The sequence below is a fragment of the Mytilus edulis genome, chromosome 2 (assembly GCF_963676685.1).
Source record: "Mytilus edulis chromosome 2, xbMytEdul2.2, whole genome shotgun sequence".
Taxonomy (NCBI): Eukaryota; Metazoa; Mollusca; class Bivalvia; order Mytilida; family Mytilidae; genus Mytilus; species Mytilus edulis.
In genome coordinates this window covers 44,073,456-44,101,285 of record NC_092345.1, presented here as the reverse complement: position 1 = coordinate 44,101,285, position 27,830 = coordinate 44,073,456, and the positions used below count along the sequence as shown (strand labels likewise).

At 29.2% G+C, this 27,830-nt stretch overlaps 1 protein-coding gene across 14 annotated transcripts in view; it reads right to left on the bottom strand.

The window, feature by feature from the left end:
• Positions 1–226: 226 nt before the first annotated feature.
• LOC139512206 (formin-binding protein 1 homolog) overlaps positions 227–27,830 on the bottom strand; it is a 45,183-nt gene continuing 17,579 nt past the window's right edge. The window contains exons 4-17 of one of the 14 annotated variants that reach the window (XM_071299630.1): positions 24,991–25,138; positions 24,044–24,106; positions 23,719–23,823; positions 22,726–22,854; positions 21,816–21,962; positions 20,697–20,921; positions 17,810–17,824; positions 14,084–14,196; positions 13,090–13,222; positions 12,494–12,651; positions 11,757–11,804; positions 9,915–9,947; positions 6,137–6,249; positions 227–5,524 (exon numbers count right to left, since the gene is read on the bottom strand). In XM_071299630.1, coding sequence (XP_071155731.1) covers positions 5,361–5,524; positions 6,137–6,249; positions 9,915–9,947; positions 11,757–11,804; positions 12,494–12,651; positions 13,090–13,222; positions 14,084–14,196; positions 17,810–17,824; positions 20,697–20,921; positions 21,816–21,962; positions 22,726–22,854; positions 23,719–23,823; positions 24,044–24,106; positions 24,991–25,138 — 1,594 coding nt within the window. In that variant the 3' untranslated portion in view covers positions 227–5,360. The other 13 variants (XM_071299629.1, XM_071299631.1, XR_011662205.1 and 10 more) reach the window with 13 other exon arrangements.

Below are 27,830 nucleotides of genomic sequence, written 5' to 3'. Positions count from 1 at the left end.
TAAAATGTTGGGACCAAAACTCCCAAAATCAATCCCAACCTTCCTTTTGTGGTCATAAACCTTGTGTTAAAATTTCATAGATTTCTATTCAGTTTTACTAAAGTTAGAGTGCGAAAACTAAAAGTATTGGGACGACGACGACGACGCAGACGACGCCAACGTGATAGCAATATACGACGAAAAATTTTTCAAATTTTGCGGTCGTATAATAATTAAAAACAAATACACTTTTCATTCAGATTTATTTTTTGAGTTTTGAATTGCATTATCATTGTATAAACAAAACTGTTAAGTATATATATATAATAGAATAATAAAAATTTGGCACTACCCTTAGGGAGTCAATATGACAGCAGTCTAAGGATGTCCACATAAAATGCAGATTATATTTATATGTACAAATACAAACAATTAGAGAGAGCCATTGTAGATTACCATTGATTTGTCCGTTAAATATGTGGACCTTTAAAGATAAGGGAGCAACCATTTCACTTTAGGGCAAACAAAAAAGCTTGTGACCTCTGATTTTTTAGGCAAAAAAAATGTTTGCCCAAAATCTGTTTGTACTTCCTTTATTTTGTTTGTTTATGATTTTTATTTTTTCTACGTTTCTATAACCTTTATTCTTTTGAATATTTCCTCAGAATTTTGAACTCATTTGCAAATTTCCTTATCTCTCCAATAAATATCAAATGATTGCTTCCCATCTAGAATCAAAACAACTGTTTTGAGTCAAATTTAGACTCAATTAAACTCCACAAAATTATACTTTTACAAGATTTCACTAAAATATAGAAACATACAAGGATTCAATTATTACAAGTCAGATGATTATGTATGTGAAACTTTTATTCATTCAGACCCACAGAACATCTTGAATGACTGGAAGACATTTTTTCAGATCTTCATCAGTTTTATAAAATGATTCACTTCCCAGATACACTTTCATTGATACTTTCTTTTCTTTTTATAGTTGCCTCAGGATTAATAAAATATGCAAAATGTTACTTTAGCACTAGAATCAATCATTTTTAAATCCCATTCTATAAATAAAACAATACAAAAGTATATCAATCAAAACAATAAAGTAAGAAAAGTGATTCGAAAAAAATATTCTACTTTATTTAGTGTATATGTCTTCAGGATTACTTTAATATAATGTTTTACAATACAGGAATAAACCACATATTGTTAAGGAGTAACTCAATGTGGAACTTATTGTAATCTTTTCTGGGTAAAACCTTTAAAAAATACTTCCAGTCAGGGAACAAAACAAATGATAATCTTCAATGGAGACTGAAATTGTCTCAATTCTTGTGACTGATTTCAGTTAAAAACAGACTTTGGTTCAATGCCAATTGTTTTTTATGCTTTTAATGTGTGAAATTTCAAGTTTATTAAAAAATAAAAGGCCTAGAAAAGTGAAGGTCTGAATTAAAAATATTTGCAAACTGGGAACTAAAAATTCCATCAAAAATCAGCCACAAGAAAATAAATTCTGCGAAGCAATTAATTGTTCACAGACAAATCGATAGAAGTCGCAAGACAAGGTTTATGAGACTAAATATCATTATGTAATTCAAGAGACAGAAACTGATTGTTTAAGTTTAAGGGAAAATAAAGATAAAGTACAATAATGACTTCTATAAGAAGTATTTTCACCAAAAATGAATTCAGAAAGTTGCCATTTAAAGTTTTTTATTGCAGTCAAAAGTCGGATTTTCAAGCAAGATTTGTGAAATGAACTGTTACTGTAAATTAAGACAACTATAACATTGCATAAAATAACTCTATTATATTCTTATGTCCGATTTATGTATTGAGCACATAATTTTGAGCTACTGATACAAATTCTACTAGTTGTACTTAAAATGAAATAGCTTTTGAAATCATGTATCTATCGATTAATTGTGAAATCATTTACACTATAATGTCTTGCAATATTAACTTATATAAAAATTAACACTACAAAATGATAGAAAGTCTGAAATCAGTATAAACACATTACAAGTGTCAGAATACATTAATATAATTTCCATATTTTATGTGGTTTTAATCATGATATGAATGATTTAAGAATGACTTCATGAATCAAATGTATAGATCTCTGAATAGGGAAAAAAGGGGGAGGGGAATTACAAAACTCAACAGATCCAGCTCTGAGTATCCAACAAAGCAAAATAAATCACATCACAGAAGATAGCTCTAGTTAACAGATAAACAAAGATAAGCAAATACACTTATATATATCACTCAAGCTGAATATAACACAACTCCACAATTTATAGCATACCACACACATCCAAAATAACAGATAGCACATACTATATCATACAGCACACTACAAGTCTCTCATTAGCATACTTTATATATCTTATAGAACAGAGTTACAGTACATAATTTATATCTACAGAATAAGAACTATGAAGACTTGAATTTATTTTAATATCCCTTTGATTCATCTATTGGTTTTAGTGCAGAAATAAATTACGGGTAACATCAGTATTACATGATTACGCCCTACTGTAACCTAAGACTCCAAAAATAGACTTAAGAAATCAATATTAGTGTATTGGTTGATGTCCTCCTGTGAATAAAATAACCTTCCAATTCAAGAACTGTAGTGATCAACAGCCCCTGAAATAATCAATGAATGTATGAAGCCGATATGGATAATTTAAAAAAAAAATTGTAATTTCCAAAAAATTTCTTAAATTCAAGCAAATGAAAAGTTTGGTGCTTTTCCTTGTAGATTGTGGTGGTTTATTCCTTGAATGCCAACATCCTTTGATCTACGGACAATTTACCAGTAAAATTATGTTGGACATTTTATTTCTTCAAATATTAAGACCGGACAATAAGGAACAGCTCCATGCCATATCAAGTTTTTTTTTATACTACCATTCACTATTGAAGTTATAAAAGAAAAAGAAAAAAAATCAAATTAATGAGCTTTCAAACCATTAAAATGGGAAATACTGTCAGAAAATAGTATTATAATTATAATCGCGGACACAATAATAAAAATTCTGAATACTGAAATTTGAATCTTTTTGTCTGACATATATATCAAATATAGGTACCATATTTAGATACTGAATTTTAATGTCTGGTATAAATTACAACACAGATTCTAAAGAATTTGCTTGTGAAAGTCATGAAACTTTATTTATCTAGGGAAAAAATGTGTAAAAGCACCAAATACCATAAAAGAAACTTGCATATAAAAAGGTTGTATAATATTGAGTTGTTACGTTTATCTAATAATAAATTACACATAAAAACTGGGGGCAAACCATACATACAAAAAATGCTTCAGAACACATCAAAATACAGTTAACTTATATGTATATGTTGTATATATACATTGATAAAAGTACACAAAATCTACATATGTATTATGGAGATAGAAATGGTTTGATTCAACATATTACATTAATGGGTAAGATATGAAATAAATTAAAATACTTAGTACATGGTACATTTTACAATTCAAATAAAATAATCTGATGAATGAAAATATTACTATCTTTCGTAATCCCTAGAAAGTAATTTTTGTTTTTAAACATTTCATTCTTAAATAAAAATTAAGGAGGGATAAAAGTCTATTCTGTGCAAAATTCTCTTCTGAAGAAACTGTATAAATTGGAAGTTTATGATATTCAGAAATTTTTATTATTTCACAATAGAACTACCTCACTTAAAAATATGTTTCATTCTAATTCAAACTATGTTTCAAATATTCTTCTGTTTGTACATTTGTTTTTCTCAAAATTTGAAATAAAAATAAATGCTAAAAAAAATATTCATTATTTATTTAATTCATATTTCTATATTGAAAATACTAAAGTATTGTTTTCAAACATCTAAATATTTTTCAAATTGTCAATTTCTTGAAAATAATGCTGTAATACTGATTGCAAACAAATAGCTTGTTAAGCAGAAGCATGTATAGTCACATTGGGCACATCTTTGATATATTTCAATAATGTAACACAGAGGACAAACTCCATTTCAATGATTGTAGATTTTTTGTATGTGAAATTTTTCAAAGCAATTAAATATTAGCGGGTACAACTACAATCATGTCTATCTTTTATTTGACTTCAGTCTGAATATCATTGATTAAATCTATCGTGGTTTTGAATTAGAAAAAAAAATGAAGAAAAACCTTTCATAATGAAATAGGGTCCCCTCATTTTTTCTATGCATGTAAATTTTGTGAACAATTTTTGTAAAAGTTATTTATTTTGTATAAATGATCTAAACATTTGGTTTAACATTCCAAAAACAACTTTTCAATCAGTTACAATGTGTTCTCTCTAAGTACATAGAGAGTTGATTGTCTTTATTTATTTTCTATGAAATGATTTGATAAGGTGTATTATTTTTTACTTCTTGAATAAAGTAAGAAAATAGTCAAAGGATTTGGGGATATTTATAAAAGTGATTGCATATTCATAACTTTAATTAACAAAAAAGTTTACAGAGTTAGAGAAAGTAAAAAAAGAAATCTTGAATCTAGATAAAATATGCAGATTTACATTAAAATAAGCATCTCACTACAGTGATTCCACATTTCTAAGTATTACAATTACATAAAAACTTTACAGCACAGAGACCATAACTTAAGTTATCTCCCCTTTTTGAACAAGAGAACTATAATTCATTCATGGTATGTATATAAGCTAACAAATACGGTTGATCTATAGACACTGAGAATTAAAAAAAAAAATATTTACAAAATTGCACTGTTCGCCATGTACAATCATGACAATATTTATCATTGAGATTGTTACTAAAGGCAATAATGGTCATACTTTAGGGTAATATCACTTATATTGACTGGTCACATGATAATAAATTAACAAGTAGCATCACTCCTTACTTGTCAAGGCTAAGAAACATTGGAAGTTACATATCATTTGTTAGTTGGTTAAAGACGACAAATGCTAGTAAAAATTAAAGTAATTAAAAAACACTGAGTGATACTAAGAAATCTTTTATCTTATTCTTGTTCCATCACTTCATTTTGTGAAATGAACTAATACATAAAAATCTTAAACATAAAAGATAAAAATCCAAATCTAGCATTTGATGCAAAAAAATAATTAAAAAGTAAAATTATCTCATTAAAAATGTCGACAGATTTATCTCTCAACAGACACTTGTATATTTACACCTCAATACTTTCCATAAAATATAATTTCAATACATTATAGTCAGTCGTATGATATCATGATCTATTTATAGTCCATTTCAGAAAGTTATATAGTTCTTGAACATTTTGAGACTTTTCTCTCAAGTTTAATGATTATCTCCCCTTTGCATTAGCATTTTATGTCATGAAAGTGTTTTAATCAAACTTCATCTTGATCAAAGAAATGTATTTGTATGTATGATGTAGGTACAAATCCTTCTCCCTCATCTTTTTTTCTTACTCTTGTCCATCCATCACCTTGATCCTGTTCTAACACACTCATTTCTTCATTCTCTTCCATAGTAACAGAACCTTCATTTTCAGCTACAAAAACACAAATGTGAAATAAGTGAGTAAAATATTCTTAAATCTTGTTACCTATTTATTCTAGGCACAAGTCTAATTTTAAAATCATTTTCAAACCAATGAATTGGACATATGCTGGGCATACATCTGAAACCTGTTTTCCAGCTAACATGTTCTAAACAATCTCCAAACTCAAATTGCGTCTTATACATTATTTTCTTTGTGTTTTCATTTTAGAAACAGTTTACATTGTACTTCTAACAAGTTTAACCCTTTCCACATTTAGTATACATGTGCCTGTCCCAAGTCAGAAGCCTGTTATTCAGTTCCGGCCTTTTATAGTTTTTATTGTTGACCTTTAGTTGTTACTTATTGTGTCATTTGGTTTCTTGTAGAGAGTTGTCTCAATCATACTACAACTTCTTCAACTTTTATATTTTTACCAATTTTTGTTTTCATTCAAAATACAAATTATTGTATAAAAATTGCATAAAAATATCCTCATCCTTGGAAGTTTTACATTAACAACTGGTGACTTATTTTTATTAACAGATTTACTTTAATTATAGAAACAAAGCTTCACTTAAAGGAGTCAAAACATCATAATTCAACCCCGGAAATTCAACTTACCTGTAAAAGAATAAAGAGCTCTACATGTGCCTATTACAGGATATTGTTCTAGAACTTCTTCAGGATCTTCAAATTCATCAGGGCTATGAAGTTCATCATCATCTGGTATTGAACTGGAAAACAAATGTATAACATTAACCCTTTCAACGCTACACAAAAAAATAGAAAAATGGCTGCTGCTGCTGCATTTTTTTTTATTTCATTCATTAGAACAGTATTTTCCTTTTCAGACTGCTGTATCTTTTTTATTATATGAGATACAGAGAAATTTATTGCATGAAAAATGCTCAGGAGAGCATGAACTGTAATGTTAGGCAATTATTTTACTGAAATTTTTATCAGGTTACCTGCGTTTTCAGGTAATTAACAGGTAAAAGGTGTAATTTATTACATTTGTGTTGAATTTTGAATAAAAACTACTTTTAGTCTTCATTTATTTTGTTGTTTTATCTGCCATATTGTAAAGAAGACACCAGTTGCCCGATTCCGTAGCGTATTGTACCATACATAACGTTTTATGTAATCGTGGCACAAATAAATAGCTCCGTCCTAAAAAATTTCAGTCAACCTCCGTTTTCCCCCCTTTTTCTACGTCTCGTAATGATCGATCAAATCATATTTCCCACACGAATTTAATGTAATAAACACATTGAGATAACAAGAAACCTTTTAACTAATCCTCGTTGATAGTTTCGCCAAGGAAATGCTGAAATTTTTCCATATTTACAGCTTCGTTTCCGATTTTCGCCATTTGCATTTGTCAAAATATTTGTTTTTATTTTCCTTCTATTTTCCTTCTACTGCATGATTTTACTATAAAAATTGTCGGGATTTCAAGCGCAAATGAGATCTTGCATATCCTAGATTGAAACGATGAAAAATTAGAGAGAACCCGAATGAAAACCGAATGGTTTATGAGTCCTAATGAAAAATCCTTTTTCATCGCGGCATATGCCGCGAATAGCAGTGGCGAACGGCATACGTCATCGCGGCATATGCCGTGTATAGCGTTGAAAGGGTTAAAACATGCAGAACCTTTGATGTATCACTACTTGTTATCTTATATTTTGAACAGAAATTTCAGTTGAAATATTGTAAAATGGCTATCATCATGGACTTTTTAGGACCACATCTATATACATGATTCTATGTACATGTATTTTTTGCACCTGATTCTTACACATGAGGATGTGTAATTTTATCTGAATCAGGAATTTCGTAAAAAAAGAAACCCCTTATAATAACTGCCACAATAATTTACATCTGATTCGGATTAGTTACAAGTAATTTACCTCAGTCAACAAAAAAACGTAATGTCTTAAAAGTGACAAAGTTAATACATTCACAAAAAAAAGATAAATGTAAAGAGTCACAACTTATATTTTATAACATACAAACTTATTATTATTAAAGTATTATAGGGCAGACATTGGTTTGCTAAATCACAGAAGACATTTCACATGAAATAGCTAAGACAAAATAATTCAAGAAAGGCAGGATGTTTAATCAAGATTAATATTTTTTAAAAGATGAAGTTTCATTTGCAATGTTCATAGGAATAAAAAGTTTAGCTAGCTTTCATTTGATTTTGATAAAGCAAAAATAGGCATAAGAAAACCAAGCATCTCTTTGTCAACTTAAGCAAATCATGTAAGAAATTATGATAGAAAGATTAGCAACTTTGCAACAAGTATTTGAGTAAAGATTTCTGAAAATAACAATTTTTAAACTTCTCAAAAAAAAGTAATGACGTTACAACATGCACATCCTTGTACCCACTGTTTTTTTTTAATTAGTATGGGTGTATATATATATATATTAAATCTGTAGCTCAAAGTTGGATTTATTTAGACAATCCCAAACATTTGACTTCAGGCACTTTAAGTTTTTAAAGTACTTGATGAAGGTTTTTCCAGGAACATGTCTTTTCTCAGCTTTCAGTATTGTTGAATTGATTGATAACCAATGTCTATTTTTGTTCACATTTAAAATTGGAATACAAAAAAAGTTATCACTAAGTTTACTACCAAAATGGCATAAATGCGCAAAAGTGTCAACCATAAGGGTACCTGTACACTTTATTCTGTTGCAGTGCTTTGGTAATGGCATGATTTTAATGTAACAATTTGATTGTAAATTAACAATATATAAATAAATAAATATTTGAATAAAAGTTACAATTCTCAAAGAAAAATTTCACTCGAGACAGTGGTGGCTAGTCTGTTTAGATTCTTACCTAATACAGAGCCACAATACTTCATTCAAACATGTGTCAAATAAAAATATCGAAAATCAAGTCAGAGCCGTTTTTCCAACAGCTATCGCAATATTGGACAATTTGGTGATTATATTTTTGTATTAGTATAAGCATTAGATATAGCTATAGATAAAATAATCTCAAATAAAAGCCTTTTAGTGATTATTATTATCTACATGCAAGACCCTTATAAGGAATTTATAGACAATAATGGCCTACCTTTTTTTCTTAGGGCTGTTAGGGATGTCAGGGCTGTTGTAAAATGATTTTTCGTCAGTTATATTATTCAAATGAAATATTTACTATCAAATAAATGTTTATGATATACCCATTAAGAATTTTGCAAATCATGACTTTCATTCATTCCCTGGATGAGTTATATGTTTCTGTGTTCAATTGCTCGTTCTTTTCTGAATTGATTTACCTTCAACCTGGGTAATCTGTGCTAGCATTATTTTTATCTTGAATTTCTCAGAATGAAATAATGTTTTGAAATGAAGGAAACCTTTTAGAATTAAGGAGACATAATAAAAGTAAATAAATTGAGATGACTCGTAAATATTTCATTTCAGTAACTAATTATCAAGTTGCACAATAAAACTTGCTAAGAATATGCACCGCCACATGAACACAGAGGGTGCTACAAATAGTGCAAATAAATGAGACAAACTTATTAAATCAATGAACTAAATGTTCAATCTTTTCCAGGTGAACTAAATAAATGTACCGATATTGAAATAAGTCAGTTTTAACTAATATCTGACAACTTTGATAATGAAGTACATGTAATTAGAATATGTCCTAGTAAACAGAATCATTAAGACATAGCTTCTATTTACAAATTCTAATTCCTTTTCTCAGAAGTGATTAGTTTTGGTATTATAGAAATTTTATTTCTATTAGATATAGCCAAATATGTGGCAAATTATTCTTTGTCTGTAATTTACAACTACACATTTCTATCATTATTAGCTCAAATCATCAAAGAACATCATTCATCCCTTTAAACCATTAATTCTAATAGTCAACCACTCTCAACAGTTAAAATGAGTTTAGTGGTATTACCAATAAATTACTTCTGCTGATTTTGACCTAGAATAAGAAATAAAGGTCATTTTCATTTGATGCAATAACACCCTTAATTTTGTATTCAACCCCTGTAAAAAAGAAACGACTAGTTATATCCTATAATTTCGACATTTTTCAGTTTTAAAATGTTCAACAAGTCTTGGATTTTGATAACTTTGCTTTCTTGGGTATATACATATGCTAGACTTAAAAGTCTGTATGCAGAAAATTTGAAAATGGATTTGTGATAATGTTATGAGTGCAATTGTGTAAAGCACTTGTGTTTCTGTTTGCAAGCAAATGGAAAGAAGATGTGATAGACAAATGGACAGATATCCTATCATCTATTATATGTTCTAGCAAACTTCACTTCAACGTTGGATTGGTCAATTTCTAGCAATGAAACCGAGCTCAAAGGTGTGAAAGACACAGAAATGGTTTAGGTGGTATTACCAATAAATTACTTCATCTGATCTCGTCCTAGAACTAGAAATAATAATGACAAAAATTCAGTTCCCTTTGTGTAATAAAATCCCCTTACTTTGTTATAGAAATGACATTTTATTTCAAGAAAAAAATTGGTTATAATTTATACTGATATAAAAATTACTAATAGTAATATATATAAATGTTGTGCTGCAATAATAAAGGTGTCAGTTGCCATCAGAAAAGTTTTTAACAGTCATAAAATAATCTATTTTGATCAGATCAATTTCAGAACTAATGTAATCTACTTCTAAGATTATACAACAAAATAGCATATAAAAATTTCCATGGTGTGACCTAAAATCCTTTATATAGGGTAATTTTGGGGCCCTTTATAGCTTTTTGTTCTGTGTTAGCCAAGGCTCTGTGTTGAAGCCCTACATTGACCTATAATGTTTTACTTTTATAAATTGTTATTTGGATGGAGAGTTGTCTCATTGGCATTCATACCACATCTTCCTATATCTAAAACATAATCATGAAATTAATATTGTACAATTTCATATCTATTTGGTAATTTTTTCCTTATCTTTACTTCAATTTTGATTTAATAATCACTATTCAAACTATTAAACGGTTTATTCCACTGTTCAAATCAAACTTGGCATATACAATTAAATCTCTGTGACATTGTGTGTTTAAATCTTGAATCTAAATTCCAAAAGGTGTCAGTTGTGATAATTATTAACTATCATCAAGAATTACAAAAAAAAATCCAAATTTGGTCAAGCTGTAATTCATTAATGAACTGGAAACCTTAAGTTTGGCAGATAAATGGACATTGTTCTAAGCATTTTTGTATCTTGTTGTACAGTAATGTCCCTTGACTTTTCTAAACATAGAATAACAAAACATACACACATAAAATACATATACATTAATAATGAATAATCTCCATTACTGCTTTGTAATATTATAATTGATCATTTTAAATTCTTTCTATTGCAGTATTATTATTATCAAACTTAGTTCAAGGGGTCAATTTTATCTTTTGATTTTTAATTTTCTTTGATTAAATGGTTTCTGCAATCTGCATGTAACCCTATCATATATCAGTTTTTACTACCGGGCTAGGTTTCACTCTTTGCATAACAAAATCATTTGACATATAATCATATATTTCTTAATTCAAATGGTTTGGATTTTTTTAAATTTGTGATTTAATAATTTGCTCATGTTTTGAGTCTTCTCTCACATATGTAAGCATGTAAAATCTATTAGTTGCGAATCTGTATATTTAGCATTTTAATATCTTGTGCAGGAAACAGAGACAAAGAAAATGGTGAGTTTGGATTATACATGTATTAAACTTTTTTTAAGTACATAAAGCCACACAATAATAAGACATGGTAAGGAAAACCCAGCAATTTATGTCAACTTAGATGAAATAAATAAATAATAAAAGTATAAAAACAAAAAAGTATAAAAAAATAAAAGAAGGAAAAACCCTACATCATCATTTTTTAAAGATTATTCTGATAAGCTTTTCAAATAGCGTAAACTAATATTTTTTAAATAGCGTAAAAAAAAGAAATAAATATTCTCTACATTAACAAATATTTGTCTTTCTTATTGCAACTTTTTTTCTTTCAATAACACATGTAAAAAAATATATTTCAATCCTGCAATTTAATCTCCCACTTTCCCTTATTGTTCTTTAAACAAAATTAACATGTTCTTATTCATAAAACTTTTTCTAAATGCCAAGTAATTAAAACGACCCATTGCTGAATTTTTTAAAACATAATTCTTGATTCTACAAGATGCTACCGACAGAAAACTACACTTCTACTTTTACAAAGGTCAAACCTGCTATATGGTGGAGGCCAATTATTTGAACTGTTTGTACTATAACCCCTGAAATATTTCATTACAGAAAACACAAACTAAAACCCACAGCTAATAATGAACGTAATAAGACTCACACAACATAAAATCAGTGATTTGATGAAAATGATAAAAGAAAAGTTATTAAACAAAAAATGAAACAGAAAATAAAATAAGCTGATTTAAATTGAGAAACTGGGATTTCATGATTTTCTTTTTTTAAAGTCTTCTTATTTTTGCATTTTAATTCCAATTGAAAGCATCTTATTTTTGAATTTCAAATTCAGTTCGAAATCAAATATGTTTGAATCTACATGTGAAAGTCATCTACCATTACCCATTTTAATAAATTTATTCAACAGTTGCATGAAAATTCTCACTATATATCTCAGTTTCCATAAAATACAATTATTATCCACAAAAAAAGAAAAAGACATGATTTGATGAATTGACATGATTTCTACATCACATTAAATATATATTCTTAGTAACATTAATTATCTATTCTTAGTAACTAACCATGCTCATGCATCATGTACCAAGTTTGTTGGAAATATTTCTGAAATGTTGCTAAAATTATTTCAACATTTAATAATAATTGGTAAAGCACACAACGGCTAGTACTTTTCATAAAAAATCGCAAGCATATGAGAAATTTATATTCAGTAGAAGAATACATAGTTTTCATATAATAAATATATTTTGTGATAGATACATACGTATAGACATCATTATTAGGCTGTTGTATACTAGGAGGTGGAGGAATTATGTTAGGATCTCGATTAACGCTACCATCAGATGTACTTCGGGACAGAGAATCATCTGACACAGCTAAACTTGTTGTACTCTTCTTCCCTTCAGCATCATCTAAATAATTCTGCAATAAATACATAGGCAAAATTATTTTGGACATCAAGATCAGACTTTTATGCATTTATCAAAATAATATGTCTTTCAAAAACTGTTCCTAATTACAATTTTTTTATTACCAATCTCATAGGAGATTTCAATGAATGGAAACCTTAATACAAATTTGAAGCAATTATGTTAAAAAATTAAGGCACTTTTTTTCAACATTAAAATCTTAATCAATATCTTTAAGTCAACACTTCAAAAAAAGATCCCCAATTATGAAACACATCTGTGAAAACCTTCATTCAAATTTAAAGAGGATCCCAAAAATATAAAGGTGCTAGCATAGAGGCAACAAAATTATTAAAGAATGGAACAAAAACAGTTTACTCTTTACGACTTCATTGCATGGGGTGTAAAGCTAAAACTGCAGGGAAAATTTCCATTATATTGTTATTCATACCACAAATTTCGATAATTCTTTTCGACAACTATCTAATTTTTCACCATTTTCCTCAATTTTTTTATCTAAACTATTTGGATCTCCTAATGCTGGATTCTGTACATAAACATCTTTCATCTTTAACATGCCTTCCCTGAAAGTTTAAAAAGTATATATATTCATCTGAGATATCGCATTTACTTGTGTTGCTATCAAAATAGTTTCTTCTATATGATTTCAAAAACACAGCTAAATAAGAAAATATATCGCCTAAAGTCAACTCACTCAATCATCATTTTTACTTGGGTTCTACAATTTTTAAAATAGACACTTTTTTAATTTTCAATGAAGCTCCTTGGTTCTCTTTCCAAAAGTGTTTGCTTGCACCACCAATTACTGCCCAAGTGCTACAGTAAAGTTAAGACACCAAAAATCAATTTATTACTTTAAAAAATAGGTGCGTACAATGACTTACAGTAATGTCATTAATCTAAAATCTTGTGAAACTCATCAATATTTCTTTAGTTTAAGCGTTTTTCATTCATTATGTGGAAATATGAAGCAGTTCTCAAGGAACTTAATAACTTTAATTTCGGTTTTTTTGCTTGCTCTCTCACTGACATATACCTTACTTTTTTCCTTCAGTCATATACATGGTAAGAAAAGATACAAAAGCTTGCTATGTTGCTGTGTTACATATTTGTTTTTCATCATCATTTTGTACATAAATTAGGTCATTAGTTTACTCGTTTGAATTGTTTTACATCTGTCATTTCAGGGCCTTTTAAAGCTGACTATGCGGTATGAACTTTGCTCATTGTTGAAGGCTGTATGGTGACCTATAGTTGTTAATTTCTGTGTCATTTGGTCCCAGTCTTGTGAAGAGTTGTCTTATTGGTAATCATACCACATGTACTTTTTATATGCATTTTTTTTTTTATTATTTCAGCACTTGGAAAATCCAGCACATCATATACTGCAGGTATACACTGTTAAATAGAATTTGCTGCTATACCTCTCTGCGGTTTCCCTAGTTATTTCTTTTTTTATTGAATCTATCTTTTTCAGTAACTGTTTCTTCCTCTGACTGGGAGGTAAATCACTAAAATCTTCTTTAGGATCATCACTCTGTCAAAAGAGAAAACAACACACATATCAATGGACCTTCTCATTTTTATATTGTTTGGATAGGTATTATGTTACTCCCTCTATAAAAGGCTGTTACATTAAAACAAACTTTGAAAATGAAGTTACCTATTACAGAAGCAATTTTGCAATGTTGAAGTGCGTACCCTGGGTCCCATGCAAGTGTTCAGCCCTTAAGTTAAACAGATGAACAACCAAATGTGTACAAGAATGTTTTGCAAAGAGTTTATTTTCAAATTTGGTAAGGTTTGGTGTTGTCAAAAGAAAAGGAATTACATTTTCACTTCACAATGAAGTGAATTACAAATTAATGTAAAAAGAAACATCAAATGAATATCACCTTTTCAAAAAAAACACATCAGTTTTTTAATGTATGGGAAACTACATATTTTGGTAAAAACAATAAAACTGTTTTCCTACATTTGTATTAATTCACAACAGGATCTGCTTACCCTTCCGGAGCACCTGAGATCACCCCTAGTTTTTGGTGGGGTTCGTGTTGTTTATTCTTTAGTTTTCTATGTTGTGTCATGTGTACTATTGTTTTTCTGTTTGTCTTTTTCATTTTTAGCCATGGCGTTGTCAGTTTGTTTTAGATTTATGAGTTTGACTGTCCCTTTGGTATCTTTCGTCCCTCTTTTTGTATTAATTCACAACTAGGTACACATCAAGGTTAAAAGGTGTTTCCTCTTCTCTTCATAATAATGACACGCTGCATTTGATGCAAATATAATATATGTCATGCAATGATATAGATATATAATAAACCTATCTCTACAAACATAACATACAAATATGCAAAACATGCAAGTTTACCGGTGTTATTTAAATGAATTCACCTGATTTTTTTCTCTTTTACTTACACTGTTAGACATTAATTTTTTCTTTTAATAACACTTCAATACACTTATTTGTTTTCTTTGAGAAGTGCTCAAAGACACAATAAAGCGAGGTCCTATAAGCAGGGATTGAGTAAAAAAGCCAAACCTTGGAGGCAAACTTAATACAAATTGGATAAAAAAAGAATTGTATTGTTGAATGCTTCTTTTTTTTTAGGTAAAAGCAATACCTATTTGGTGGTTGAAAATTTATGAACAAAAAACTTAAACAAGGGATAAATACACTACATAAATCAAGTGCCATAACTCAGACAGGGGAAAGAATTCAGACCATGCTACAGGTCATGCCAATACATACCAGCAATCCAATAATCTGAGATATGCATGGAAACAAATCAACAGATAGCTTATATATACAGTTATACAATGATATGATAAAAGATGCATAGTGATTCTAATGAAATGATGATTCAAGCTTTTTTAATTATGAAAAATATGAAAATGGAATTATACTTTCAGATTAGAATAAAATGTTCTTGAATTCTTTTAAGTAGAAGAAATCTAGTAAGATTGTTTGTTAAATTTTAAGGCATTTGACATCTCTTTATCATACTTTAAAAGTAAGAAAACTATTAACAACAACGAGTCATTCAAAATGAAAAACAGATATACAAGAAAATTACAAAAGAAATACCTAAACAAATCAAAATTCAAGACAGGTAGGATGTTTGCAAATAAAATATACAGAAAAGAAGAAAAACATTCACATCCCACAGTTCTAACACATTTTCCTTTTTATTCCCCATTTCTAAGTGTATCATAAACCATTACCAATTAAAATTGTGTTAACCCTCTACAAATATATACTACTCTAAGACTCTTAACCAAACCAAAAACTTACAAATGAAAGTGTTCCAACATTTTGCTCTGACAAACAAAAATACAAAAGTACAAATGTACTACATGTACTTATTTTTCAAAATTATAAATTATAAAATATTCTGCTAATTATTTTGCTTTGATTATTGTCTTTTTTATGCTTACAAAATTTTTGAACTTAAAAATATATTCATGACATTTTTCAAGCCACAAAACAAACAAGAGGCTCTCAAGAGCCTGAATCGCTCACCTGAATTTTTTTGGTTTAATCTCTCATCAATGATTATTTTGGCTTTTCAATTTATTTAAATGTTCTTTGAATCGTCCTATTTTCTTCAAAAGCAAAAAAAAATCATTTTCTCCTATGTTCTATTTTAGCCATAGGAGCTATGTTTCTTGACATACAAGGAAATGAAATATAAAATTTATACTAGATACTCTGAAACTCTGAAACTCATTTAGCCTAAGTTTGGCTGAAATTGATACAGCAGTTTCATAAGAGAAGATTTTTTAAAGTAAGTCAACATGATGAACAAATTGTGAAAAAAGTCTTTAAAGGGCAATAATTCCTAAAGAGGTCAATTGTCAATTTTGGTCAAATTGACTTATTTGTAGATCTTACATTGCTGATCATATTTGCTGTTTACAGTTTATCTTTATCTATAATAATATTCAAGATAATGACCAAAAACTGCAAAATTTCCTTAAAATTACCAATTAAGTGGCAGCAACCCAACAATTGGATGTTTGATTCATCTGAAAATTTCAGGGCTGATAGATATTGACCTAATGAACATTTTTACTCCATGTCAGATTTGCTCTTAATGCTTTCGTTTTTGAGATATAAGCCAAAAACTGCATTTGACCCCTATGTTCTATTTTAAGTAACGGCGGCCATGTGTTTTGACGGATCAAAAATCAAAGCACACACTTTGTGCAGGATAATCTAAGGAACAACCATGCTAAGTTTTAACCAAATCCATTCAGTAGTTTCAGAGGAGAAGATTTTTTAAAGTTAGCAAATATGATGAACAAATTGTGAAAAATTGTCATTAAAGGACAATAACCCCTTAAGGGGTCAATTGACAATTTTGGTCATATTAACTTATTTGTAGATCTTACTTTGCTGATCTTTTTTGCTGTTTACAGTTTATCTTTATCTATAATAATATTCAAGATAATGACCAAAAACTGCAAAATTTCCTTAAAATTACCAATTAAGTGGCAGCAACCCAACAATGGTTTGTTTGATTCATCTGAAAATTTCAGGGCTGATAGATCTTGACCTAATGAACATTTTTACCCCATGTCAGATTTGCTCTAAATGCTTTCGTTTTTGAGATATAAGCCAAAAACTGCATTTGACCCCTATGTTCTATTTTAAGTAACGGCGGCCATGTTTTTTGACGGATCAAAAATCGAAGCGCACATTTTGTGCAGGATATACTAAGGAACAATCATGTTAAGTTTCATTCAAATCCATTCAGTAGTTTCAGAGGAGAAGATGTTTGAAAAATTGTTAACGACGACAGACGACGACGACGTTGACGACGACGTTGACGACGACGACGGACGCCAAGTGATGAGAAAAGCTCACATGGCCTTTTAGGCCAGGTGAGCTAAAAAGCAATTATTTCTTGACAAAATTAGTACAGAACAGGTAACGACAAATGTTTCCAAGTTTAAGTTGTATTAATAATTCTTATTTTTCTATTATCAAAATTTCGAAAAAAGAAAAATGATGACAGAATAATTTCATCAAATTATTGCAGAGCAAAATGTTGTGGAGTGTTAAGAATGAAGCTTATGATAGTTAGTTTGACAATTAAGATGAAAGGGTACCAAGACATATACCCCACCATTGTAATATCACTTACTCGTGTTACATTCGTCTGAAATACACCAGAATACATAATGCTACTAATAAAGCACTTGATTAATATCTAAATACCTGAAACCAAGGCATCAAAAAGGTTATAAATTAGTTTTAACTTAAGCTTAAGCGTCCAAAAAGTTAACAAAAATAGTTATTTCTATTAAAACTTTTAGAAGATATTATTGAATTTCATGGCAAGCAACTCTCAAAGAATCGCTTATTTTGATCAAGAGGGTCATTCAAATTGCAACTGACATAGCAAATTCTTTTGTGATGTCAAGCACAATTCCACATGTTGTTGGTTTTTTTTTAATTAGAACACAGCTTTGCTTTCAAAGTGAAGAAAGAGAGTCACATTAGAATTGATATCAAAATGCAGCTGACCAGTAGCAACAAAATACATGTATGTAGAAAAGTCAAGATCTTCTGTAAAAGTACCATGCAAATGTCAAATCTCATTAATAACCTGGTCAATTAATAACCTGATTATTTTTTTGTGTTTTTAAAGCACTTAAAGTAATGTGACTTCAGATACAAAATAAAACTTAAACACAGAAGAGGGGTAGAATCAGGTGCTGAAAAAAAATCGAATAAAAATAAAATCTTAGTGAGAACAATACTCAGGGGGAAGGGGCAATGGGAAGAGGAGAGAAAGAAAGAATGATAAATGAAATTATTTTTTTCATAGGGGTCCTGGGAGCAATTTTCTCTGTCAGCCTTGCTTATAGGTAAAAAGTCAGTAATCAGAGAACTATAATTTCTCTGCTGAAGCTTATAATTCATTTGATTTTTTTCATTTTTAGTCTTTTTGTTGATTATGTTTTAGTATAAAATACATCATCTGTGTTACTATTTTATCATCAAAAGGTTCCACTTATCTTATTTATTAGTATAATGTGTTAAATGCACAGCAAGAATAGCTGCATGTCTATATTGTATAAATAATACACAAGACATAATTTAATACTAAACCATTTTTGAAACCACAGATCTTCATTATTGATGCAATATATTGTCATACCAGTTAAATAACCTTTACCCTTATTATTAACATCTTAGTTAGTTATTATTTAAAGAAAATAACATATCTGTCAGTGTTAAGAGTCCTGTTCCCATAGAATATTTGAAAATTAATGAGCACCATTTGATTTTGAAATGTTTTGGATGATTAATTTTGCAGTAGTACATTTGTAAGTACAAGTAATTAATACAAATTAAAATGATAAAAAAAGTTTTTTTTTAAAGTTAAATTTAAATGACATATATATGAGTTACCTGATATATTTTATATGATTTATGCTAAAATAAATGGTATATTAAAAAGTAAAGTATTATTAATTATAACCTGCTGACCATGCTGACCAACATTATAAAATCTGAATGGGAAATCCCTGACCCATGATATAACATGTAGCATAAATATCTAGCATAATTTAAAAAAAAACACAGACCAAAAATACTAAAATATCAATCCTAAAAATTGTCTTGGACTGCTTTTGATTTAGGTTTAATGTAAGAGTACATAATTGTGTTGTCTTATTTTAACCTGGATGTTACATGTATATTCAAATCATAAATTTCAAAATAATCAATTAAAAATAAAAGTTTGCATACAAGCCATAGCAAAGCAAAGAGTTCAATGCAGGTTATCTGCAATTTAGTATGAAATTTAATTATAAGATAAGTGCCTTAAAATCAACAGAAACTATAAGATGATGACATGATGTAATGGTAAAGAGAAACATGATATAGAAGATATGATACCCTACAGGCTCAGCAAGAAATAACTCAAGTTCCAGCAAGCAATATACAAGTACATGACATACACAAAAGTGCAATACAGATCTGATGGAATTTACACTTTCCCCAGGCACTAAATGATATCTTCTTCACTCTGTTTTCAACTGGTGCTTATATATGAAATAATGATGACTGCATTTTTAATCATTGATTATTGAAAGGGGATGGCTCTTTGATTTTCAAATTTAGTTAAATTTAAAAGAATGCCAAACAATTATACACATACATGCAAATTTTAATATTTATTTTAAAAGATTTAAATTAAATGTCACTTTTCGAGATCAGGTTTATTTTAGGGGGGGGGGGGGGGGGGGGGGGGTGTAATCAGGTCCTGAAAACAAATTGTTCTGGATAGATTCACTAATGCAGGATCATTGTGGCTTAATGGGAAGTGTAATATCCATACGACTTGCTGGCACTAAATATACACCAAAATCTATTACATAGTATTTATGCAACATATATGGAACCCACAGATAATCAAACTTTAAGTATTAAGTCAATAGGAAAAATCAACTATAAATCATTTTAATAACTTATCCAGTATAAAAAAAATAAAAATAAATTATCTAAGAAAGAGTACCTACAGCCAAATTGTTTGAGTGTGTATAATATACTGGATTAAGGTTGTCTATTTGTTAAGTAAACCATTACTTCTTCATTATCCTTGCTTAAGTATTTGGTCACTCTAGGTTTTTTTTAAACAATATTTGATTTGATTTAATAGCAGTTAGAGACAATTTCGTTCCCACTAATTAACAAAAAGTAAAAAAAACAAAGATACCAAACCCTGAAACAAAATTGATTGCAGATTCAATTTTTCCATGTCCACTTAAACTTTTTATTCTGGACACACTCATGGAATTCAACAATAATAGAAATCTTGAATTCAGTAATTTTATCCAAGTTTTTATTGCGTTTACAAAAAATTGTCAAGACATTGTATATTAACCACACAATGTTAAGATGAAAGTGAGAGGAAATATTTCTCCAAGAAATTCTGATTGATAGTTAATTTGTCCAATAGTTATGAAAATGAGGCTGAGCATTAAAAAAAAATCATATAATTCAAATTTTCTGAATCTCACCTTTGAAGAGCTAAATAATCCTAATATACCAGTTCTTTTCTTTGATTTTCCTCCACTTACAGTTTGGCGCACACTACCTTTTTCAAGATTTAAATTTTTCGGTGTTGTTGTTAATGTATTTCCATTACGTCCATCAGGAACTTGTGAATTACTTAAGTCATCAAACGCAATGTCCGAAGGAATTGGATAACCAGATTTATATTTATTAACAACAGATCTCGAATCCTAAAAACAATAATCATATTTTTATCTAAAACTGATCTTGAATCCTAAAAACAATAATCAATGTGAAATTTCAATGTGTGTGATATTTATACTAATGTGTCCTTAATCTAAATTAGTCATCATATAATATAAACTCTACAATACTTCAGTGTTTATTTGAAGCAATATGTTACTCTTCATATCCCATATATATGAAAAGTAAATTTAAGGTGTAGTATATTCTATGTAAATACAGGAAAGACAATGTATAACAAATGCCTTTTTCCGCATTATTTAATTAATGAATTATAACAATGCTTTTTTTTTTACTATATAGGTTTGCATTGCTCAGTCTTAAGTTAAATATGCTGCATTTTGTATGCTGTTGTTTTTTGTATTTCTGGTTGTTTTATATCCACTGATTTTTGTTTAGTATGTGTATAATGGTGACCATGAAATACACTCATTACATATTTTGTTGAGTATGTTTGTTTTTTGGGGCACTTTAATAATATTTTTACATGGGAATTGTCCATCTATACCAACTAAATCCATGAAAATTAGTATCCCACAAATGATAATGAATCCACATTAGAACAAAAAGTGTTGACATACCTCCATAGCGTTTATAGAATTTCACATAATAACAGATAGTGTTGACATACCTCCATAGCGTTTATAGAATTGAACATTATAAGAGATAGTGTTGACCTACCTCCATAGCGTTTATAGAATTTCACATAATAACAGATAGTGTTGACATACCTCCATAGCGTTTATAGAATTTCATATAATAACAGATAGTGTTGACATACCTCCATAGCGTTTATAGAATTCAACATTATAAGAGATAGTGTTGACCTACCTCCATAGCGTTTATAGATTTGTACATTATAAGAAATAGTGTTGACATACCTCCACAGCGTTTATAGAATCTGATGCTTTCACCATTCCATCTATACATGTATTTATTATAGGAATGATATTCCTTTCAATGTCAGCACTTTGTTTTATATAACTTTTCATTTTATCTATTCTGTTTTCATCTATATTCTGCAATCTCTATTGGAGAAAAAAGAAGAAAATAAATAAACTTTTTTCATACATCTGAAATATTTCTTTTATAATACAATTTAGATTTTTAAAATGTGTATCTCCTAGTCTGTATGCGATGCAAGCAGTTCAAGCCAGATGAAATCAATGAACAATTCAGTATGCTTCCAGTGAAGTCACTTGCCCCCATAAACAATATGGCTAAAACAACTGACATCTCTCTTTCATTGGATACATGTCCTGTGGCTTGTAAGCTGTATTTCCTTCGGCATATCACAATTAATATCAAGATAATATTTAATTTTGCTACGTTGATTATCATAACTTCAAAGCTTTGGATAGTCTAATTGAAAATGTAGGTCTTGACTTATGCAGGTGTCTTGTAAGGGTTCCAAAATCTGGAGGGGGGGGGGGGGTATTTTTTTAGAGAAATTTTTCTAATCAAAACATCTTCTTGTCTTTAAGGTATTTTACACATAAACGATTTAACTGCTTATATACTTGAAAATGCTTGAGAGTGGCCGTCTTGTGTTCAACTTTTTCTAAAACATTTTTTACATGTTTAAGTTACTGTGAAATTAGAAATTAATAGATCTTTTTTTTTTTACGTAAAAAATTGGACAATATGAATCATCAGCAGTAGACGTGACACTTACAAATACCTGGCTTTACTTGAAGCACAAGGTATTCATAGACAGACTTCAGTTTATTACCAGAAACACATTAAAATATTTTGAATTACCTGAAGCACTTTGGACACATTTTGTATTACCTGAAACACTTGTGGCATGTGTGTATGATAGTGTTCATGTTGATGTTGATTGGTTTGCTGTAGTTGAGAAGCGTATTCATTTTTACAATCGTCACTTTGTTGACTTTTCAACATCATGTTATTCCGATGCTACAAACAGACAGAAAGAATTTCACTAAAAACATACAACAAAGAAACTTGCTGAGCTTATGAATCAATTAATTTTTCTTCAGCTTCTGTAGGATGTGTGTATAAAAACCTGTTATTTAACATTTAATTGTCAGCCCATGAAGTAACAATAACATTTGTATGACTCAGAGATGACCAGTCTTTGCTCTTTATCCTCAATGTTGCTTGCATAGTAGAGAAGTAGCAATTATAATTTTAAGTCTCTTACCCTTCCGGAGCACCTGAGATCACCCCTAGTTTTTGGTGGGGTTCGTGTTGTTTATTCTTTAGTTTTCTATGTTGTGTCGTGTGTACTATTGTTTTTTTGTTTGTCCTTTTCATTTTTAGCCATGGCGTTGTCAGTTTGTTTTAGATTTATGAGTTTGACTGTCCCTTTGGTATCTTTCATCCCTCTTTTAATTAAGGCAATGACTTCACACCTTGATGCTCACATAGGCAGTTTTGTATGGTCAGTGTCCCATAAATTGAAATAAGGATTATTTTCTATTATAAAAAATATATGGGGAATTAGTCAATGGGACACAGATGGATGCCCCTGCATGCATTTAACATTAAAAAGGGACATTACTCATGAACAGTAAAAGTGACGCTACCCAAATACCTACTTGATCTGAGTTTTGTGGTAATAAGCATTGTGTATAAGTTTCATAAGGGAAACGAAAAATTCAGCAAATTTCCATTTGTAAAGAGGCATTATAATATAAATATCCTGGTTATCACAAAAATTTTGGTTTTTCAGGTTTTTTTTAATTCTTTTCAGCTATCAATTGTTATTACCAATGACGTTAAATATTTTCTTTTTTTTTCATTGTTATTTTTTTCTACCTTTTCCACCTCTGCTCTAGAGAGGTTAATATCAGCATCTGCCCTTCTATAGGCATCTGTAGCTTTTTCAGCTTCCCTAAATGCTTTTTCATATTGCTTTTCTCTCTGTAAATAAATATCATATGATTTTTATGTTTGTTTTAATTTTGCAATACAAACAGAACAAGTAAAAGAATAATTTAAAGCTTTTTAATACTGACAGGAAATCAAATAATTCAAAATACTCTGCTTCATGTATTGTTCTCAAAAAAATAATTTACCAAATGTAGACATTTTATCCTAATATTGAGTTTTATCTTAAAGGACATAGTTTTAATAATCATACCTTTTCTAGTTGAGCAAGTGATGCTTTTAACTGTTCCTGTATTTTAGCACCTTCTTGAAGTTCCTGTAAAACAGACACATTAGAGATTAATTTTTGAGTTATCTTTGAAGACAAATTAGAGAGTAATCTTCATAAACAAATAAGAGAGTTATCTTCATAAACAAATTAGAGAGTTATCTTCATAAACAAATTAGAGAGTTATCTTCATAAACAAATTAGAGAGTTATCTTCATAGTTATCTCCATAGACAAATTAAAGAGTTATCTTCATAGACAAATTAGAGATATGATTTATATCTTGGTTTGTTCTATGGTTCATCTTCATAAATATTCAGTCTCACCAGTATATTTGTTATATAAGCACAGCCATATTCTACACAGCTGATGTCTGCTTTAGATCCTAATATTTTCTTTCGTTATAACCACTTTATTTTGTATCTACTGTACTGTCTACTACAAAAATGTGTATGTCCAAATATTTTTTCAATATTTGCCCCTATGAAATTTGCTAGAAATTGCCCCATTGAAATTAACTAGAAATTCTACGAGTTTAGTGTTATCAATACACTATATTTCTCCTTTTATTAGCAATTGATGAGATGGTGTATCCTATGAATGACCATTGTACTCACTGACTCTAAATAATTGAGATTACTTTGTTAAGATTTTTCCATGAAAGGCCAGATGTACTAAATGATAACATTCTGAATCTGTGGTGGATGTTAAGAAAAAGTCAGGAAAAAGTCAATAATGTGACTGAATAATTGACTGATTCTAATCTTGAATATAATGATGTTAAATTCTTAAACTTCTTCAGGTAATCTAACTAGAGGAAAGATCAAAATTAGGGTTTTTTAAGAGTGAAATTCGCAATTTAATGGGCATGATTCGTCTATTAATTCCATACAGCCTAAAAATGTTGTAGGGAATAAATATTTTCAAAGTTACCTTTTTCCTATCTTGTTTATAGTCTTGTATAAGATTACTTAAATCTTTCATAACATTTCCTTGTGTGTTTTCTGCTATAACTTCGTGTTGACCAGCCAAATCATGTAGTTCTTTCAATAAATCCCAGAATGCTTTAGCCCAGGAAAATCTAAAAAGAAAACAGTTATTTAGTTCAAAAACAACTTGAATTTAAAGATACCAATCTGGTCACTAAATCCATTGAAGATATATTGTTCTGGTTAAACATGGTAAAGATATAAACATTTTAACTGTACAGACAGGTAAGAGTTATCTTTCCTTGATTAAATGTGAGTTCAACATAAACAATTCCTAGCCCACAAATTGAGAGCCACCTATTCAATGCTATTATATGAATGACTTTTCATAGTATTTATTATTTTATTAAGTTCTGGATGAGTCAAGGTCAAGACACAACATTGGTTTACATAGAATAATAATTATAGATTATCGTTGATCATCTCAACGAGATTGATTTTCTCGCTTGAGCCAGGATGGCGAAAGCGAGAAAGGCAATCGAGTTGAGATGATTAATGATAATCTATTTATCGCTATTTTACCTATGACGACGTCGTCAATTTCATGTCAATTTCGTTAGCAACGCCACGTGCCTGCTTAGTTTCTTGCGATAATTTTCCATCTCAAGCAAGTAGAATGATATGAAAAATTATCACAAAAAAAGATCAAAGAAAAAAGGAAAAAAATAGCGATAACATGAATTATATGATGAAACTAGCCATATCAAATTATATACTTCATGTACTTGTTCATCAGAATTTTGCTGATAAAAATAGGGGATAATACATCATGTATTTCACACTTTTTTCCATGAATATACATTTAATTATATGCATAGGAAATAAAATACTGAAGAATCATCAATTTTAACAGTATACTATTTTGTTGATTTCATTAGAAAATTAAGAGGTGTTAAATCTAATTAAATTTTGATTGAAAAACTTTAGAGAACTCTAACAGGCTAGAGATGTAGTTGAAACACAATTCAAAGCATTCAATTGGAATTCTTGAAGATGACCCATTTAACTATTTTATTTAGATCTGACCCATTTAACTATTTTATTTAGATCTGACCCATTTAACTATTTTATTTAGATCTGACCATTTAACTATTTTATTTAGATCCAACCCATTTAACTATTTTAATTAGATCCGACCCATTTAACTATTTTATTTAGATCCAACCCATTTAACTATTTTATTTAGATATGACCCATTTAATTATTTTATTTAGATCTGACCCATTTAACTATTTTATTTAGATCCAACCCATTTAACTATTTTATTTAGATCTGACCCATTTAACTATTTTATTTAGATCTGACCCATTTAACTATTTTATTTCGATCCAACCCATTTTAACTATTTTATTTAGATCTGACCCATTTAACTATTTTATTTAGATCCAACCCATTTAACTATTTTATTTAGATCCGACCCATTTAACTAATTTTTTTTAGATCCGACCCATTTAACTATATTATTTAGATCCGACCCATTTAACTATTTTATTTAGATCTGACCCATTTAACTATTTTTTTTAGATCTGACCCATTTAACTATTTTATTTAGATCTGACCCATTTAACTATTCTATTTAGATCTGACCCATTTAACTATTTTATTTAGATCTGACCCATTTAACTTTTTTATTACGATGACTGTGATGGTTGACTGATTTGTATAGTAAATAACTACACATAAAGGAGAAACAAGTTTAAAGTTAAACGTTACACACATATGTATATGGTCAAGAGCAAATTCAAAACATCTGACCCCTAAGACTTTAATGCAAGATCCTAAAACATATTTGCCTCTTTTAAGAAAATGTGTATTTGCAATTATGATTTTTTTCCAAGTGTACTTGCATAACAAGTATAGAATTGAACAACCCTTGACACACATATAAAATGACAGTAATTATGACATGTCACACAACTTTGAAATGTTACTGAATGCAGATTACAAATAATTGCTTCATGTGTATCAAAGATTGATTCCTTGTTTTTAAGAGTAGCACAAAGTATAGTATATTACGATTCTTTTTTAATGGAGATTGGATTTGTACTGTTGTCTATGGACAGGGAGTTGTTGAAATTTAAAAAAAACCAGCGGACTCAAAATGTTATCCAATATTACAACCTAACATGGAATTATAAATCATATTACAATTTCCTGTAATAGTTCAGGGAAATATTATACTGCCTTGTTATAAGTGTCTTCTCAAAATTCATACTACAAAGAGAAACCAAAAATAGAAAATCTTTTCCTTTCACTTAATTACTTCCTTCTTAAATTCTTTTAAGAAAAAACAAATAACTAAAATCAATCTTATATGCACACACCCCCAATTTCCTCATCATATGCAGAACAATACAAAAATCAAAGGCCAAAATCAATAATACATATAAATTTTTGAATTCAGTCAGCATATCTTATTATCTCATATCCCATTATATCTCTTGATCAACAATATTTGAACAGAAAGTTACATTCACAATTTCCTAAGGAAATACATTATCCCTTTAATTTTAGGTTGAAGAAGGTCAAATTCAGAACAACTTGAGTTCAATTACAAACATCCTTCCGTGAATTAATAGGTTAGACCACAATGTTTTATAGGATTAACTACAATTAGTTTCTATTTTGAAGGCATTTATCCTAGTTGTGCACATTTAGACTATGATAATCATATAAATAATATAGATTACACATTTACTCTCTTTTTATAGCGCTCTGTTAATCCTTTCCTTCATATCCGTTGATTACAATATCATAACAACCAAAACTACACATATGATAACA